The sequence below is a fragment of the Lepidochelys kempii genome, chromosome 2 (genome assembly GCF_965140285.1).
Source record: "Lepidochelys kempii isolate rLepKem1 chromosome 2, rLepKem1.hap1, whole genome shotgun sequence".
NCBI classification, from domain to species: domain Eukaryota; kingdom Metazoa; phylum Chordata; order Testudines; family Cheloniidae; genus Lepidochelys; species Lepidochelys kempii.
The window spans coordinates 210060496-210080037 of record NC_136381.1 but is presented as its reverse complement, the minus strand read 5'-3'; the positions used below and the strand labels follow the sequence as shown (position 1 = coordinate 210080037).

The following is a 19542-nucleotide window of genomic DNA, read 5'->3' as shown; positions in this document are numbered from 1 at the left end:
ATTGAAAGAATACATTGAGGTTTTCTGGGAAAGTATTATGGAACTGTATTTCAACTTTTTGTAAATACCTGCACTGGGTACAAATCTTCCTATGTCTTATTCTCAGAGAAAAATGAAAAGCAATTTCCTTATTTCTGCTTCATAACATCTAATATTTTGTAATCAATTTCAATGTATTTTCATTTCTTTACCATTTTTTAAAATGGCTAACCCAGAGCCTATGTGGCTCATACAACACAAGATGTTAAATACACAAAATATAGCAAAGATACGTCTACACTCAACTAAACACCCACAGCTAGACCATGTCAGCTGACTTAGGCTCACAAGGCTTTGGCTGCAGGGCTGTAAAACTGTGGTGTAAACGTACAGGTTCAGGCTGGAGCCCAGACTCCAGGACCCTCCCCGCTTGCAGGTCCCAGAGCTTGAGCTTCAGCCTGAGCCCAAATGCCTACACCGCAATTTTACAACCCCATGAGCCTGAGTTAGTTGACACAGGCCAGCCAGAGGTGTTTATTGCAGTGTAGATGCACCCCAATAGTCTTCTGCACCTGACATGCCATACTTGCCCAAACAGCAAATCATAATACGTCTATCCGCTTTCTATGCCGTCACACACTGCCTTATCAAAAGGCCAAAAGAAAAAAAAAGAAAGATACTCTTTGGACCAAGAAGGGAAGCAACTTCCAGAGTTGAGGATCCACCATAGAAAATACTCTGCCACCACGCTCCCTATATCCTCTAAACTGTGGGTATATTCGCTCCGCTGATTGCAACTAGGAGAGGTATCACAAAAAAGAGAAGTTATCTCTTGGGTAGCCAAGTCCCAAACCATGTAAGTATTTATAGGTCAAAACCAACCTCCTAAACTCCACCCAGAAATTAATCAGAAGCAAGGAAAGACTCTAGAGCACTGGAGTAACGTGTTCTCTACACAAAGTACCACTTATGAAGTAGACAGTTGGATTCTGCAATAATTTCAGCTTCTGGAAGGCCTCAAGCTCTACCCCCATGTGGAGAGCACTGCTGTAGTTTTCAGGGGGTTTAATTACTGTATAGAAAAAAAAAATCTGATTAACCACTCCCTGACCATGTTTTACAGTCCTTTAATCATACTTTACTTAAAATGTTCAAGTTTAGCATGCCTGTAGAGTTGAGGGTCTACAATGCTGCGAGGGAAAACACATTTAAAGCTTAACCTAAAATTTAAATAAAGAGCCATGTGCTTTTTATAGTTCACCCCACTTTAAGAGACTGTTACAAAACGGGTGCACTGCTATCTTATTGTGAGAAAGCTAGTCTAGGAGCTACAGAAATGCAATTTCCTACATATAATTCTCCATTAACTGGATAAATAATAATCTATACTCACTGCAACTACATACTGCATGCACGAGAGCCACAACAACTGGCCAAATTTATGTTTTCCACCATTAACAATAATTAGCTTCCCGTAAAAAAAAAACAAAAAAAAAAACACAACACTATTTACATCTGCAAAAACAAATGTAGATATGAGGCACTAAGAACCAGACTTGCTAAGCAGAATTTTGACTAATGCCTGCAACAGATTCTTGCTCATTTTGAGCCATGTGAGATATTCAGTCACACATGCTCCACTCCCTCCATGAAACAGACTAATATGTCATAAAACAAAAAAGTGCTCTGTACTTTGCAATTTTATGTACTTATGTACAGTGTACTAACCCCATGTGCCATTAGCATGGTGTTCTTACCCCTACCTTATAGTCACATACTATATCAAAAACAACAATCTACAAGTATTGTGTCCCTAATTTAAAAATCTGATCACTCAGAATATAATCACCACTACAGCTCAATCACCCTTTAGCATTTCAGATGTAAACCATTCATCCCCTCACTCCCAACACACATACCACCTTCATGTTAAAATTATACACAAATTTTAATCCACAACTAACAGCATGAAGCTCATATGCATCTCACTAAACAATTTTATTTTAAAAAGGTCTATTTCTTCTCAAACCAAACTTCACATTAATTGAGATTAATAAGGATTAAAATCTTATTTAGGTTTCCTGTAACAGAGTTACTAGTGGCCAAAATGACTAGTTAAAATGAACTGACTGGTTAAAATCCACTGACTGTGACCTATCTGCCGTACCTCATCATTCCTCCCCCCACTATCACAAAATTTTTTAAAAGGGCATCAGATTCAGATTCTTAATTTGTTTTTAAAAACAAAGCAAGAGAGTCAGAGGTGGAACAGTATCTATCCTCCCAGCTAGAAAAATGCCTCACTAGTACCATAATATCTGAGTTGTAAGTGTAAACTAACCATTTTAAGCTCCTAAAGAGAAAGTCACAGCAAGTTTTCCCCTAAAGCCAAAAAAAAAAAAAAAAAAAATTCTAATTTTAGGTGAAGGTCTATAAATTTTACAGGGATTTAAGGATTCAGAGTAGCAGCCGTGTTGGTCTGTATTCCCAAAAAGAAAAGGAGGACTTGTGGCACCTTAGAGACTAACAAATTTATTTGAGCATAAGCTTTCGTAAGTGAGCTGTGGCTCACGAAATCTTATGCTCAAATGAATTTGTTAGTCTCTAAGGTGCCACAAGTCCTCCTTTTCTTTTAACAGGGATTTAAGAATGTTCTCAGAAATGTTAAAGGACTGACTCAATGTGCAATCCTCAGGTGGCCAGTGTCAGCTCCCAACCCTTCCCTCCCCCCCACACACACACTAAGCTAAACTGCACATCACTCCAGTGACATCACTGATATCTGAATAATCAGATTGGTGTATGTACATTGCCCCACTAGATACCAGCTGCTCTTTAGTCACAGAAAAGGGATCCCTAAAGGGCTCCATCACAAGCATACATATATATCAATCTTGCTCCATTTTTGTTTCTCAAAACAAAATTAATGTGAAGGGTTGATCAGAACTAACAATGCTCTGTGTTCTCTTGAGAAGCATGACTAGCACTCAAAATTGTTACAACGCCTTCTCCAAATTTTGAATGAAGTGACTTAAAGTTCTATGAAGTACTGCAATAGTCTTCCATGATTCATAAGGTCTGAATGCAAAAATTCCACATTTCCCTTTCACATTCCCTTGAGATTTCAGTAGTAAATCAGGAATAAACTTTTGGATTATGAAACAGTAGGCACCTCCCACCCAAAAATCTCCATCCTTCTTGCAAGTAAACCTTTACCAGCCCTCCCCCACCCCAGCTACAGTTGCAATGTACCCAACATCTGTCTTAACACTTCAGTAGGCATTCCACAGTACCATAGTCCCAACCTGCCTTTCACAGCAGGTATAAAGGTGATTTTGGCAAATGTGGGTGTTCCCACTATTGGACATTCCAGTCTGAAAAGTTCAGAATACAGTGATTACTGGGTCTAAGAATTTCACTCTGAGTAACAAACCCCACTTCACAATGATGAGTCTTCTGGACTCACCACCTCTTGACCTTCCTTTCCATGGTAAGGTTATGAATTACCAGCTCCCTACCTTCACCCCAATACACAACCTCACCAGCCTCTGGGGGTGTGGAGGGAAAATGCAGACAAATGCAAAAATGCATATTTTTAAAAATTGAGTAGGAACTTCCCACTCAGCAGCAACACAGTGATAGAGGTTAATACAACAGTATACACTGAACAATTTAAATGCACTACAAACAACTTTTGCTATTATTCTTATGCAGCAATAATTTGATCATGCTGTTAATTGTATGCTATGCATGCTAAAAGGAGGACATGACCTATATTCCACATAATTTTCTTTCCTGTAACATCTATTTAACCAAACAAAACACACTGGTACAAGATGGGCTCCATGGAAAACTAACCCTAGACTTTCAACATACTAACAAACTGGGTGGGTCTTTTGACCACCACCACACAGGATTCTCCACAGAACTGTGACTAACTACCTCATTAACAACTATATCTGCCACACTTACTATGTACAGATATACAGGCTTTTTTAAAATACATCTCTTTTACAGCCATACTTTGAACATATGTAAATAACTTCTTTTTTCTAAATTACTTATTTAGCTCAACATTTAAAGGCTTAACTTTTAAAGATATCTAGTAACTCTGGAAACATAACTAGGCAATACTTAAAGAGAGATCCATGGTAGGAGAAAAAAAATAATCAAACTTGTTGAGCTGGTGCAAGGGAAGTACTACACAGTTTTCAAAGGAAACCAAGGAAAACTACTTTTGTATGGACATTACTGAATTAATTTTGAAGTAGATTTCTACAGGTGAGAATTTTTATTTTCAATTTTGAGAAATGCAATTTAATTTTCTATTTAAAAAGTCCAGAAATATTCTCATCAGACACACCATGTTTAAAAAATGTTTAATAAACATGATTTGAAGTGGGAAATAATACTGACATTTTGGTAACTAAATATTCATAAAAATACAAATATGGGTATATACCTGTATCCCTGCAATATATTTTGGAAACTAAACTTTACTCTCAAGTTTTATATAACATTTCTTCCAATAAATTACAGAATTACAAACAAAAAAAGGAAGTTGTAGAAGAGAAAGTGCTAGTTCACACACAAATATGAAAACATGCCCAACCCCAACACGAAGAACAATGTGTTTTTATACTTTCAGTTGAACTCTATTAAAAGCAGGGAAATACGCATTTAAACACATCAAAAATGGTACAGAAGTTTTTCTAAACTATATTTGTGATTATAAAATTAATATGTTTAGAATGGCGTATGTATCAGTGCACTTTTTGTATGTCCTTCAGATTAATAAATTTCTGTTTACAACTTAGTTGCTATATTGGCATATATTATGAAGACTGGAATGTACTTTTGAGACTGATCAATTCTTACATTTGCCACTGCATTTTCTTCTATTTAACCCTAATAACCTTTTAAATATACAAGAATGTATTTAATCAATATTATACATTCAAAAAGTTGAATATATGCTACTGTAATTTGCAGTTGACACATTCATCTTGCACAATAAACAAGACTGCATATTGCATTAGTTTCCAAATAACAAAACTAACCAGACTCTATAAATACACATTCAAAAGCTTTCCTACTAGCATTAAACCAACAAAAATCCCACAACCATACTTTCTCAAGTGAAGCTTCCCTCCACTGCTGAACAAAGATTAATCCCACAATCAGATTCCCAACAATAAAGCAACTAATATTTATACACACCTTTCTAATCAACTGTTTGAGGAAATTCTGTATTTTTGTACAAGTCTAAGGGATGTGTTCGGAGCACTTTTTAAATAAAGTTATTTAATCTGGGAAGTATGGCTGTTTGTATAATGGAGGGCAGGAACAAGTAAGTGCAAAGTTCGATCTATTTTGTTATTACTCTCTAGAAAACCTAGAGTGCAGTATAATTTAAACATTCGTGAAAAAAGCAGAATACAATGCTCTAGGCAGTACAGAAGTACTAGTCTGCTTTGCTGCAAGAATCTGATCATTGTTTCTTCACATCAGGCCCACAAAACTACATGCTACTGAGCCCTGAAGTACTTACTTTGCAAAAATTAAACCCACACTTAAATAAAGGAAGCATAAATCATGTCTTCACTAAAGAGAAATCAGAGTTTCCTCATATGTCTGTACATGCCAGATCAAAACAGTAAAGAAAAATTCCTCCTTAAATCTAGATGAAACTTACACTACTTAGCTATAAAATGCTGCAGCCTCCAGCATGGCAGTATCAAAAAACTGTATGTATACAAGTATATTTACAAGATGCTTTTTGTTGCCGAGCAAAGCTCACATGCTTGCCTGTTACACAGTTCAAAACATCCCATTTCATTTCCTGCTAATGTACAAAATTTAACTCCTCTCAGGAATTTAATTTTTTTAATAATTATTTGTCATTCAATCACAACCTACTTCTTCCATGAAGAGGGTTGGTTTCTATAAATCCAGTGCAGGTTGATAATACATTACATTCAAAATATAAGGGTACAATTCTGGAATTATTCTATCATAGTGGGGTTTTAGTTTAATAAAGTAGATAAGATATCCACAACGAAGGCAAACATAATTTAAGTTTTTTTGTTTTTTTTTAAATTGTGGTAGACTGGTCATCGAGGGCAAGAAAAAAAAAGTATTTACCTTTGTCTTTTAGGGACTGAATGTTCAACTTCTATGAGTTTACCATGCAGTTCCACTTTACCTGTAAATACAAACAAAATTAGGGAGAAGTGTTTTTAAATGTGTTTGAATGCCTCCCTCTTTTTCATCTCCCCACCCTTCCCAAATTGAATTTGTGGTGTTTTAAAACAGCACAGGAAATTAAAAGTGCAACATGTTAGCTTATTCATTAATAACTGGTGTTGCAGTTTGCCACTATGCTGTTGCTATCACAAGACAAGGGACTTGACTTTTAGTGATTCCTTTTAGTCCAATAATTGTCCGAAGAGGTAAGTGAATGACGCTATTTTAAAGTGGACTTCTTCCTTTATTTGAACCATTTTTTTCCAAGGGCTCTGTAATATAGATTCAAAAATTTCGCTCGTATGAGCTGATCAGGGCCCTACAGCTCAAAGAGAGGAGACAGGAGGGATTGGGAATACTTCAGGGTTGTGTGAAAATGCTTGTATCTTCCCTACTTGCCTATTCTGGGCAGGGCATCCCTCCCTCCCCCGGCTACTCCAACGCGTCCCGCAGGGCGACAGGCCTCAAAATTAAACTTCATGGCATTTTCTGGAGGGAGATGGGGGTGAAGAGAGCGCATATCAGAAGGGCTTTCGCAGCCCCCGGTGCCTCCCCCCTGAAGCCTCTGCAAACCGTATTAAACAGGCAACATTACATTTTACACAAAAACAGGATGTAGAGGCAGAGAGGCGGCCTGGCTGCTGCAAGCGGTGATGGGTGCAGGAGAGGCAGTCAAAGGGAAAGCGAAATAAATAATCCCGAAGGAATGCAGCCCTCTAGGGCCCGAGCCCTTCCAGCCCCTCTGGCCAGGGTGGGGAGGGGCCGATAGTTTTTCCCTCTCAAGTTTGGGTTACTCTCCTTCCCTGTAGGGAAAGCTACAGCACGCGTCCCCTCTGTGCAACAACCCGCGTGGGGCTGGGAGCTCCGCCAGACAACTCCTTCCAAGTGCACCCAGAAGGCGGCTTCTACCAAGCCGTAGCCTGGCTGCCGGGGATACACGCTGGGCAGGAGATGCCGGGCCAAGAGCGCCTATAGGTGCGCGCTGTATGCACAGAGCAAGGCTCGTCCGCCCCGCCGTCCCTGCACGTTACGCCGGAAGCAGGGCTCAGTTTCCCCTCCACATCGCCAGGCTCGCCTTCGCACCATGCAAACATTGAATCGCATGGCCTCCCCCCACCCCAAATACTCCCCCCGCCCCCAATTCCCGGGACGCCCGCCGAGAAGCCAGGATTTTCCGTCGGGGGCGGGGGGGGAATAGGGGAGACGCAGCGTGCTGGGTTTCTGGGCCCAGGCTCCTGCCTCTTGCCCTGGCCTGTTGTGAGCGAGGGGGGTGGAAATCCTCCTTGGCCGCCTTCCCCGCGGCCGGAGCCAGCCAGCCTAGCGCCCCCCGGGGCCCTCTCCCACAGCCCGCATGGCTGCAGCGCAATCCCCGGGCGCGGGGAAGGCCAGAAGGCGGCTGGATGTCAAACGCCAGCGTGCACGTTACCTGCCGGCGTGCCCGGGATCCGCAGCCCCCCAGTTCCCGCGGCCAGACACCGCAGCAGCCCCCCAGCCCCGGCCGCCTGCAGCCCCCCAGCCCCGGCCGCCTGCAGCCCGAGCGCACACAGCCCCGGAGGGCCGGCTCTCGCTTCGCCCCCACCTCCTTGGCAGGGAAAGGGGCAGCGAGGCAGATTTCGGGGTCCCCCCCCCGGGTTGAACGGACGAGGTAAGGGGGGGAAGTCATGTGGGTGGGAGAGAGAAGCTGGGGGACAGGAGGGGAGCTTGTCTGTGTGTGAGCAGGAAACAGATGGGGAGAGGTGCGGGGGTGGGTGCCCGGGGCCGGCGTGGAGGGTGCGGGGGGCCGCAGAGCGCCTGGAGGGACTCACCTGAAAGTGCTTCGATGGCCTTCATAGCCCAGTTCTCATCGGGGCAGTCGACGAACGCGTATCCCGTCTTCACCAGAAACTGGCCGCTGAAAGGGATCTTGGACTCCTTAAAGAGACTTTCCAGGTCCAGCGGGCTCACGGTCTCGCCGAGGTTGCCGATGTACAGCTTATTCATGGTCTCGTTCGTTTAAAAAAAAAAAAAACCCCACAATCCACACACGCCCAGCAACTTCGGCTTGCAAAATAAGGTGGTGGGGGGGGGGGGTGTAAAATAAAATGCGATGGAGGAGAGAGAAAGAGAGAAAGCGAGAGCGAGGTGAAAAAAAAAAATCAGATCTGCAGCCTGAGTCCCTCCCACCCTCTCTCAGGGGGTAAAAAAAAAACCCAACTGTATCCAAATCGGAATCCGGAGCGTTTGCTGTGTGATCCGGCCGCGGAGGGGAGAAAGGGGGGGAACACCCAGCTTGGGGACCAGGATGGCGGGCGGAGAAAGGAGGGGGAGAAACTACTTTTTTTGTCTTGCCCCCAAGCCCGTTTGGCAGCGGCAGCAGCAGCGGGCGGGCTATGAAAATGTCACACTACGTGCATGCTGGCGCCGCCTCTCAATTAAAAAAAAAAAAAACCGGGGGGAGGGGAGTGGAAGAAAATTACTTGAATATTCCGGCTTTTTGAATGAGCCACGTGTTCAAACTACAAATCAACTTCTCACGTGAGGAATCCCAGCGCCTCAATTAGATAGTAGCTGCAGCTCGGCTCCCTCTCTCACACACTCACAGGAGGAGGAGGAGAGACTGGTGAGGGACAGGCAGGGAGGAGGAGAGAGGCTGGCTGCACACAACACACGGGGGCAAGTTTAGCGAGAGCTGCCGCTGCTGGGGACGAGAAAGCGGGAGCTCGGGAGTTTGATGGGCGCCGGCCCTGAGCGCGCGTCCCCTCTCTGCCCCTATTCACCACCGTTGCTGACAGCGGCTCGGACCCCCTCGCCCAGCGCTCCCCCACTCACAAATAGCGCCCGGCCTCGCTTTTCTGGGGCCAGCCGCTGCGAGCTCGCTCCCCTGCAAGCGTGCACAAACAGCGGGGGGAGGCGAGGACGCGCTGTCTCTCGGGGCGGGTGCAAGCGCCCAGGGTACTCCAGGAAGGAGGGAAAACATGCCGTATACTGCCCACGCCTCCTCCTCTCTCCCCGTGATGCGAAGCCACCGTATTATGCATAGGGGTAGTTCGTGCAAGCTCCGCTCTTCTGGCAAGATGGCTTGAGCACTTTGTGTGGGTGGGTCACCGAGGGGGAGGGGAGGGGAGGGGTACTTAGGAAGGCTGCGTGCTGCTGGGGTAATATTCTTATTAGCAGCGCCCTGAGCGATCTCTCTTTGCGCAGCACCTTTGCCTGTGATTTCATGTTTGGTGGCTTTCGGGTTCTTGTTTGCCATTGGCTGCGCGCTGCAGAAAGACAAGGGACTAAATGAGGGAGGGGAGCGGGAAGGGGGAAATTAGGGTCTTTCCAGCCTCGAAGGAGCCCCCCATCTGGTAATGTTTCTGGCGGGTCGATTAGCGTGGGTTGCAGTGTCTCTGGAACGCAGCAGCATGGAAAAAAGGACAAAGAGGCGGAGGGTGGGGGTGGACGGAGGACAGTTGGGGAATGATTGAGAAGTGGGAGAGTCCAGAGTGAGAGAATAACGTGTTCTTCTAGTTCCTCCCAAAAGAAAAAAAAATGTTTCCTTCTTTCTTTTAATCTAGTTAATGGTAGCTCGCATCTTAGAAAATGTGAAGAATAACCAACCAGCGTTACCCTAGGATGGTAATAACACACCCAGGAATTTTGAGATATTTCTCCCTCCCCCTTTTGGTTTAAAGAATCATTCATAATTTTCAACATTTGTAAAGAGTACAATGGTGGGTTTGGGGCAAGGGGGGAGGGGTTTGGGTGTGTGGAGCCTTTCCAGTGCAAACAAAATGTTGCCTGAAGATGAAGAAAGGATACGGAAATGAAAGCCAGAAGTGTATTTAATATAGCAATCTAGTAGGTTTTGTTTAATAATTTAATGCACTTTAGTGGAAGGTTTCATTTATTCCATGGTCAATTTTTTTGTGGTAGATTTTAATAGGTATTCCATGGAAAATAGTTAAGTACGTGTATTAGTTAACAATGAATGAATTTCCACATGGGCTGTATTTTATGTGGAAATACGCATAAACAGAAATACCTTAAGGCTTACAGTTTTGTACCTCACTTCTACAAACTAAATAAGTAAATACATGTAATTTAATTTAACCTGAAAATATGTTGTTGATGAATGTTGACAAGTTCTTTTGTTGTTTACTTTGGACATTACAGATTGAATGTACTATTACACGTGGTTTACAAAAGGCACAGTAAAGACAGTTATTGAAGATTTAGCACAGAGTGGTATAATTCAATGTGGTATTCCTTAAAATAAGAACCGTAGTTAATATGAAATAATCTCATATAGATTGTAACATTTCAGTTTAACTTTTGAGGCATAATTTTACTAGTGCATATGAAGAAACTAATCTCTATAATTTAAATCTATTGTTTAATGTAAGTTTGATTACTTTTCTTGTAGTAGACAAAAGGTGTTATTGTGTTCTACTCGTTCGACCTTAAACACAACTTCTTCTATTTTGTAGAAAATGGGCAAATAGTTCCTTAGTTTAGATAAGCTTCACTCAACAGTACCAGTTTACAGCAGTCTGCTCTGGATTGGACATTTTTCTTAAATGAACTTTTATTTATTGTAATATCTTGTAAAGTCTGATTAAAAGAGAACACATGCATGTTAAGTTTTTTAAAATGATCTATTAGTCAAAACTGCAAAGTGGTTTAAACAGTGTTCTCTAAAAGTGTCTAGTGTTATTCTTTAACTTTGATTTGTACTGAATTTATCAATTTATCTGCATGTGCTCTTTTCTACGTGTGTGGTCTAAAAAGCATTGTGCAAATATTTTCTCTTTACACTGTTAAATGTAGAATGTATACATTTTATTTAATGTTTTAGTTTGCTAATCTGTTTTGCTACCCACTTTTTTCTTTAGAAAAGTCAGAAGTGGGAATTTAAGTCAAACCATACATCAGTTGTCCAACAACAAACAAGTTACAAATATTTAATTGTCCACTGTTAGAGGGGAGGAAGAAGCCTGCATGTTAACATCAGCCATACATACTGAAAATATATTTTTATAACAAAGGGAAAAAGCGTTGCTTAGTCGGTTCATACAGAACTATATTGTATTGTTTTATTTGTAATGTAAAGAAGAATAGCTAGTGTTTTCAAAATTAAATTCTAAATATTAACATAAAACATTCTGTTTATGCTATTAGATAAATAGGGCTCTTCTGATTACCATATACAAATTTAATTTAACACCCAAAATTTAATTAGGTGACCATCTTTTTTTATATAAAATTTATAATTTGATATGTAATTTATTTTAAGCCCAAATTAAATAATTTACAAGTATATCATTTTATAGTTAACTAGATATTTAGCAAGCCTCCTATTCTAGAAATGTGTGGATCCAGTTTTACCAAATTCAAAACATTTGAGCTGTTAGTTTTAACATATGAAAAAATGTGTATAGCAAAAATTAAAGTTACTGAATTTTATCCCCTATGAGGAAGCTGAACAAGACTAACCTTTAATTGGCTCAATTTCCTTTTAAAACATTTTCATAGGAAAATTAAAGGTAAAAGTAAGAACTGTACTAAAGTTTTATCAGTTGTGTAATAGAAAGTGTAATTATTTAGCTAAAGCTTCCCCTCCCCCCAGTGACAAAACATGTGCTGCCTTTACAGATGTCAAGGAAAAAAGAGAAAGAGAGACTGTTGAATAAATTATTTTCCTTATAATACTAGTACACACAATAGATATGAAGCAATAGTATTTGCCACCAGATGTGGATGTCTTTAACTAATACTGCTCTGTCACGGTTGTAAAAATTAATTTTTTTAAAAAAGATACAGGTGAGTATGTTCTGAAGATAATTATATTTTAGAACATTATTTAATATTTTAAAAGTTTCTGTTTAAGTGATAATTACGGTGGAAAATGAGGAGGAATGCATTGGTCTTTCTGCCATAAAAACAACAACAAATAGAAATCATAGTATACTTATAGGGTAGAGGTATTTGAAGGGCCTGTGAATGATCTAGCAAACTCTTACCTGTTTAGACAGAGTTCAACTGGCATTAGATAAGGGTTAGGATACATCAGAGATCTGGCATCCATAATCTGCATGAAGAATATGCATTGTACTTGTTTTAGGACTATTAGTTGCTTATATCATGGAAAGAATTGAAAGGTCATTGAAGGGGATTCTCTTTTTCACTGTATTAAGGCCCAAAACAAGGAGAGATGCATACGATTTTAGGGGAAGGGGGAAGAAGACTGTATTGACACGACCCGTGATTAGCAAATGTTAGAAATATCATTAATTGTTTAACATTCTGGTGCTTTCTCATCCTCCCCTCCCCCTTCCAAACCCCTCCGCCCTTCAAGGCCCTGCCTTGTCTTTGGCTCAACTAAAGCTTCCTATAGCTTGCAGCGACCTTTAATTGGCCTGAACATGGATGCAAAACTGACTCATGCACGAAGCTAACACCGTAGACGAAGAGGACACCCCAAAGGCAGTCAAAGAAGGGGGGGGAAAAAACAACCCACACACTGCCCACCCTAGCACCGCATTAACATGGAGACAGACTAACCAGGCTGCAGAAGTCATCTATGCTCTATAAATATCAAACACCCTTTTGGCCATGATCCAATCAATTGTGAAGGCAACGGATTGGATCGTGCAGAAGTTCTTTGCCAGCTGGAAACTACCCGCCTCCTGCTACAAAAGCCATTTGAGCAAAGGAGCAAGGTTGCAGTTTAGCAACAAGCGCCGGGCGCCTGGGAGGGAGCCGCCGTAGTAATCGTAGTAAGCAGAGCATTGAGCTCCCAGCGATGACTCGGAGGCTGTGAGTGAGCGTTGCCTCCTATTGGCTCAGAGCTGCACCTACCAGCTCTCCCAGCCTCGTTTGTGCTGGGGCCACGGCCGGCCTGATTTGTTTGCTCTTCTCCCCATTCATTGGCCCGCTGCGTGCACTCCCTGCCGCTGGAGTGGTTATGGCGCGAAAACAGCCCCCTTCCCTCTCTCGGGTGTTTTTGTTTCTTTCCTCTGATTGTTCTGTTGGGCCCCTAAAAAAAAAAAAGGAAACAAAGTGTTACTGGGTAGGATGAAGCGATACAATGTGTAGCTCTTCCTGCGATTCGTTCACCCTCTAATGGCTGATGGAGGGTTCTGCTGGGCTGATGCTTTGTAAACGTGTAAGTTTGTACCACGCTGCAGGACGAGCAATGCAGCTTCTCACCATTTTCGTGTGCCTCTTTCTTTTCCACGCTTTGACTCTGCCTTAGCCGTTAAGATCCGTTGTAGGTAGCGAGAATACTTTATTTTCTCTTATTTTTTGTAAAATGACTGCTAATATTCAAACGTTTCTAAAGAAACTACATTAGTAGCTTTCCCCAGAGTTTCCAAAGCTAAATCTTAAAATACATTTTTTAAAAACCGAAAAAGACTAACAAACCAGTACATAATTATTTTGCCATGGACAAAATACATAAAAACCTTTTTGTTTGAAACAGCTACAAGGTAGGTAAGGATGTTGCAGTTTTATGGCTGAACAGCTAGTTCTAGGATGGCTGATCCAGCCTAGTTTTGTGAAGATGTAAAAATTTGGGGGTGGGGGGTGGTAAGGCAAAAACAAATCCAGTTCAGAGACAAACTGAAAACCAATGAAATAGGAGTCTTCAAGATGAACAGCAGAGAGACTGAAAAAGTGCATTCACCAAGGTGCTGCAGTTCATTTTGTCACTGGATTACATGATAGCAGTCCAATATCTGATCAATATTGCTACTGTTTGCATTCAAAAACTATCAAGCATATAACCACATACAGCTTTTTTTGCAGGTTTAACTGGAATAATCACTTACACCAGCCAATACCTGTCATATTGATTTGTGTTGCTAATAAGACCGAATGAAAACATCCACTGAGACCTACATTATGTATTTTGTACTAGTATAAATAACTTTTAAAACATTTAAGAAAATTATCTAAAATTAATCAAATAAATAAATAAGAAACTATTCATAACTTGTGCAGTGAACTTGGATGAAAGCAGTTGTAAGACTTTTATATTTTTTGCTATTAGCAAAGTTACCACAGTATAGAAATTCTTTACAGACCATTTCCTGAAGAACAGTTATCAATTACTGTATTGAAGTTTTAATCTTGAATCCATAACAGTAAGTGAATGAACATAATCAGTATAGTGTATATGTATGCAGTTATTTGCTATAGATACTTACTAATAATGAGGCACATAAATGAGAACTATATCAAGTTTTAGTGGTTGGGGTAAAAATAATTGTAACAAAGAAATCTGTTTAATTTTTTCACTTAATAAAAATATTAAGAAAATATATAGAAGTTAACTTTTGTGGCTTGATTTACCAAAAAAGTTATTTATTTTTGCTTTATTTATTTGTAATGCTAAGAAGAGTTGTTAAAGTGTTTAGATAAAAATGAAAATAATGGTAGAAACAAAATGTAAATATTCCATTATAATCTGAAAGAGAAATAACTGCAGTGCATACGTGGTGCTATATATTTTAGTGGAAAATTAAATAACTTGCTCTTACATTTTATGAAAGAATATTCTTATGCAGTAACTGATTTCTGTATTTATTGTGTTTCTAATTGTTAGACTTTCCCAAAACAGTTCTTGCAAAATGAAAACCTGATTATTTTTGTATGTTTACATTAGATAAATGTAGCCTAAACTCCTTTTAAGATTGCTTATATGTAAAACAGATATTCAGCACAATATTAATTTGCATGGCACAAATGGATTTAAAGTTTGAGCTTCAAAATGACTTACAAATATTTAGTGTATTAATATCTGAAACTTTGTAGATAATTTATAGTACTGTACAGGAGGAAAGCTGGTTATTGTATGGAAAATATATCTCTGAAATTATAAACCTCATGTAAAACATATCTAGTGAAGAAGCAGGAAAATTCAAAAAGTGACAGTAGTAATTGTTTATATGGCTTCCTCTATATACAAAGGATTTATGGACCCTTTATAAGAAATCAAGAACTGAAAATTAAGTAGTTATTTCACAGACAATAAAAATGCTTGTCCTAATTTAAATATAATTTATCTTATATATGTATATATTTGCATTTGGAAGAAGTCAAAATATGTTTCTTGTTTGCTACTCATTTGATCCAGCAGGTCTCTTGCCAAGGGGAAAAATGTATTAACTAATGGAGTAAAATGGGACAGCAACCCAAGCATGAAATCTCACTGGAGAGAACAATAAGAAGCTGCTCTACACTATAATATTAGTAAAGCAAAACATATTCTTATGTTTTCAGCTAGTATTCAGCATCATAGATACCTGATGAACATAGCCCAAACCTTTCTTTAATATCTGTAGGTTACAGGAAGAGAGCCTTAAATTTGCTTTTTAATACTGCTTTGTGGTTGGATCTTGGTCTATCCTTTCTCTCTAAATAAACAACATCTATAGATTACATTTCTGTTGGGAAGATTTTCAAAATTTACCTTATTTCATGATTTGTGAAGAAAATCTGATGTAGTGCCAGTCTTTGACAAAACTCTGAAAGATTTACAGCTGTAATAATACTCTATTCTGTGATGTCAACAAAAGAAAAGTTAAACTTGCTAGTGTTGGAAAGTTTCCTAGGATTTACAAATAAAATATTTTAAATTAGTCCCATGTCTTAAAAGTAATTTATTTTGTAGGCTGAGGTTGATATGTGTAACTCAGTTCATTAATGTTTAGTTTAGGATTTGTTTTCTCTCTTTTACAAATTGTATTTCATTAGATTGAAATCATCAAAATAGTTGCTTATAAAATTAGTTACTTACGATTTTATACTTGAAACGATTGGTCAGTAATTTTTTTTAAAGCAAATTTTCAAACACATTAGGGTTTCGTTGCTTGCTACTTTTTATTTTTCTCAAGATCATAAGGTAGCAATGTTAATTGCAATCCATTTTTGTTGTTCTTCAGTTCTTTCCTCAGTTTAGCTGAACAGCTGAGATTGGTTCCTCCTGAAGACAGTAGTGCTTATACCCTTAGTAATTTTGTCACTTCAGTTATTTTTACTTAGTTTTAAACAAATCCTCTGCAGTTGTATGTTTTTCATACAAACCATATAACTGTTTCTTCTGTAACTAGTTAGCTTAACATATTGTTAAGAAAATCAAACTACCAATGATGTATTCATGTAACCACTGTCAACCTAAAATAATCTGCACAATAATATATATAATGAAAATACATAGACCACCCTTTTTACTCAGTTATGGCACTGCAAGTGTTAAGTAGTCTGAACAAATTTACTTATGTTCCCAGATGTTATAAAACATCATCTGGTACAACCAAGTAACTAGGACTTATACAAAGATTTTTTATTATTATTATTATTAGACTGATAACCACTGTTTCAACAATATAATTCTTTGTCCCTGGAAGAAAAAGTCCCATAATCCGAAAAGTATCCTGCATCATCATAATTATAATGTGTGGAAATAAATGTAACTTAATTTGGCAAGGAAAAATACTGCTACTCCCAAACTAATTCTGATTTTAAAATACCTAATTTGTATCTGAGTTTTGTTGTCCTTGGTAAAATTTGGGCTAATAGGATGTTTCTATTGATAAATAACTGGTTTCTGTATATTAAGATTAATTTTTTTAAAGACTGTTTTTAAATGTCTAATATAAGTGATAAAATCCTATGTTCTAAAGTATAGGTAATGAAACAACTTACCTGTGTGTCTCCTTCACATGTAAAGCCTCCTGTGAACTAAAGTTGGAATTGTGAGCAACAATAAAATACAGAGAAAAGCTAAACGATATGTTTAGATAAGCCTGAAAGTTTAATACTGAATTCACTCTATTTTGTTATTTTATGGTGAACTTCTATGAGGTTTGTGGTTCATGCATTTAAAAACTCAGGTCACTGAAGGCATACTAAAATAGTATAATAGGGGTCACAGAGGCCAGGGGAAAGAAATCAGCTTTATAGCATCAGACCTGTTATAAAACTTCAACCTATATGTAAACATTCCATGATACATTCATATATGTAGTAGTTTAAGTGCAGAATAACATCTACATTATTTGCTGTAACTTAACATTGCTAAAATAACTTTATTTTTTACAAAGACATACCAATACTTTGGTTTATGTTTGTTCTTTGTTTTGTTTTTGTTTTTTAAAGGGAGACCTTGAATGATGCAGTTGAAACATTGGATATCACTCTTTGAAATTCAGTAACAACCTCAAGAAGGTTCAAAAAGTGTATTTTTTTTATATCACTGTCTTTTGTATATACATATCTGCTTCAGTTACAATGTTAAAATAATAATAGTTAAAGCTAAAATCAAAATGTTGAGCTAAAAACATAAGATCATGGGCAAAATAGGATCTTTAATCTTTTTTTCAAAATAGGAAATTAAAATGTTGACTTCAGTACTAACTTAAGTAAAATGCAAAATAATTTAATTTAATTCAGTGTTAAAGTTGCTTAATTAAACCATAAATCAGGAAACTCAGGTTAGAGTTCCCAGGGATGTGTAAAGGTAGCCAAAATCCACATGCTTCTAAGATTTAACAATATCAAAATATATTAAGCTATACATTTAAGAAAAATAGGAATAGAAAATAGTACATTTGACAACATGGTCAAATTAAGCTAGTTCTGTGAATCTTAACTTTCGTTTCCTGATCTTGTGATTTTTAGCTGTGAGGTCTTAATGTTGCATTAAATCTTTTGACAATGTATAGTCTAATTTTTATATGAATATATTTCCCTGGAGTGTTAGGAGCTTTTTGGTGATGCTGGGGGGTTTTGTTTGTTTTTTTGTTTTGTTTTATTGAAAGAGAGAAAAGGGGTGGGGGAAGGTAAACAGAGAAAGGAGTGGGAATAGGACAAAAGTGTTCACTGTTAGAGCAAACAGGCTCAAGTAAGTCAAAGGCCAACAGGTGCCTGCTCAGTTCCTCATCAAAGCACATTCTGGCCTAAGAGGTTCTACTCAATAGCTATTAATGTGCATTTTTAAATGCTCACTATTGAAAAAACACACACACTGTATCTTTCTATAAGTGCAAATTCTCAGATTTAAGTGACATTGTCTCCCATGTGCAGTATGTAACTTTCAGATGTTCAAAACTAACTTCTAGTCTTTTTTTAATTCAGACTTGTTCATGGATGTACTCCAGTGAGGACTAGTTAAATGTCAAGTTTCAAAGTATAGCTATCTTTTAATTATTGGGGATGTGGGGGTGCCATTTTTTAAAAAACAGAAAATGTACTGCCATTCTTTCCCCATATGTGCATCTGTATACACCTCCAACTTAAGTAACTTTTGAGCAGAAAATAAGCATGAAAACATTAGCCAAAAAGACAGGTTTCAGAGGAACAGCCGTGTTAGTCTGTATTCGCAAAAAGAAAAGGAGTACTTGTGGCACCTTAGAGACTAACCAATTTAAAAAGAATAATTTTTCACAAGATTGAGTGATTAAAAGAGATGGGAAGATTATAACTGAAACTACCATGAAGACATTATTATACAGGAGCATCAAGGTTTTCATCTTCTTAAAATAAAAATTTCAATCTAACTTTTTTGTTGCCCACAATGCAACATTTGCATTTGTATACACACATTTTCAGTTTGGGTAAGTCTTTCATGGTGGGTTGTGAGGTGATAAAACAAGATAGGGCTTGCTTACAATGTGTAGCACTGAACAATCTTGAGGTCTTGTTATCAAATTACTATTCCAGATGCTAAAGCCATATGTACATAGCTCAACATACAACATTTATTTTAGAATCTACACTACTTTGTTTTCTTCTTTTTTCAGTAGTACTGGATTTCTGAAATAATAATGCAGGTCTTTTTTTTTAGATTTTTTACTAGATTTTGAGGGGAGTTTTACTAGATTGAGTTTTACTGTTTCCCTATTCTGTCTAATTAAATGTTTGTTACATTAGAATAAGTTATTTTACTAATAGTATTTAATTTAAGTCTTTTTACAGAAATAATTCCATGACCATTTAACTTTTCAGTTAATCATTATTCCCTTATCTTTTAATTTGAGTTGCTTTTATAGACTTTCTGTTATTGTCCTCCATAGTCCTTATAGTCATACATGTTATAAAAAGCTTATATATAAAGATTTCTTAGAACCAAAATATTAGCCGTTATCTCTTAATGTCAATGGAATAGAATAATGGTGTGATGTTATGTGAGAGATGAGGCATTTATTCAAATTAAATACTGAGACACTGCATTTAAAATTTTCGAAATGATCTCTCTATTCTTTGCCTGAGTTCTTTCCTTTGTAGCATACCTGTAAACTTACGAAAATGTTTTAGACATGGCCACAAATTAAGTTTTCTGAGTGGCCA

The 19542-nt window shown here is 38.3% G+C and overlaps 1 protein-coding gene across 2 annotated transcripts in view; it reads right to left on the bottom strand.

The window, feature by feature from the left end:
* Positions 1-12277, bottom strand: part of IGF2BP3 (insulin like growth factor 2 mRNA binding protein 3) — a 167596-nt gene extending 155319 nt beyond the window's left edge. The window contains exons 1-3 of one of the 2 annotated variants that reach the window (XM_073333722.2): positions 12210-12277; positions 8031-8265; positions 6124-6184 (exon numbers count right to left, since the gene is read on the bottom strand). In XM_073333722.2, the coding sequence (XP_073189823.1) occupies positions 6124-6184; positions 8031-8205 (236 nt within the window). In that variant the 5' untranslated portion in view covers positions 8206-8265; positions 12210-12277. Of the gene's footprint in view, positions 1-6123; positions 6185-8030; positions 8266-12209 lie in introns of those variants that run through there. The other variant, XM_073333723.2, reaches the window with a different exon arrangement.
* Between the last annotated feature and the right edge of the window lie 7265 nt (positions 12278-19542).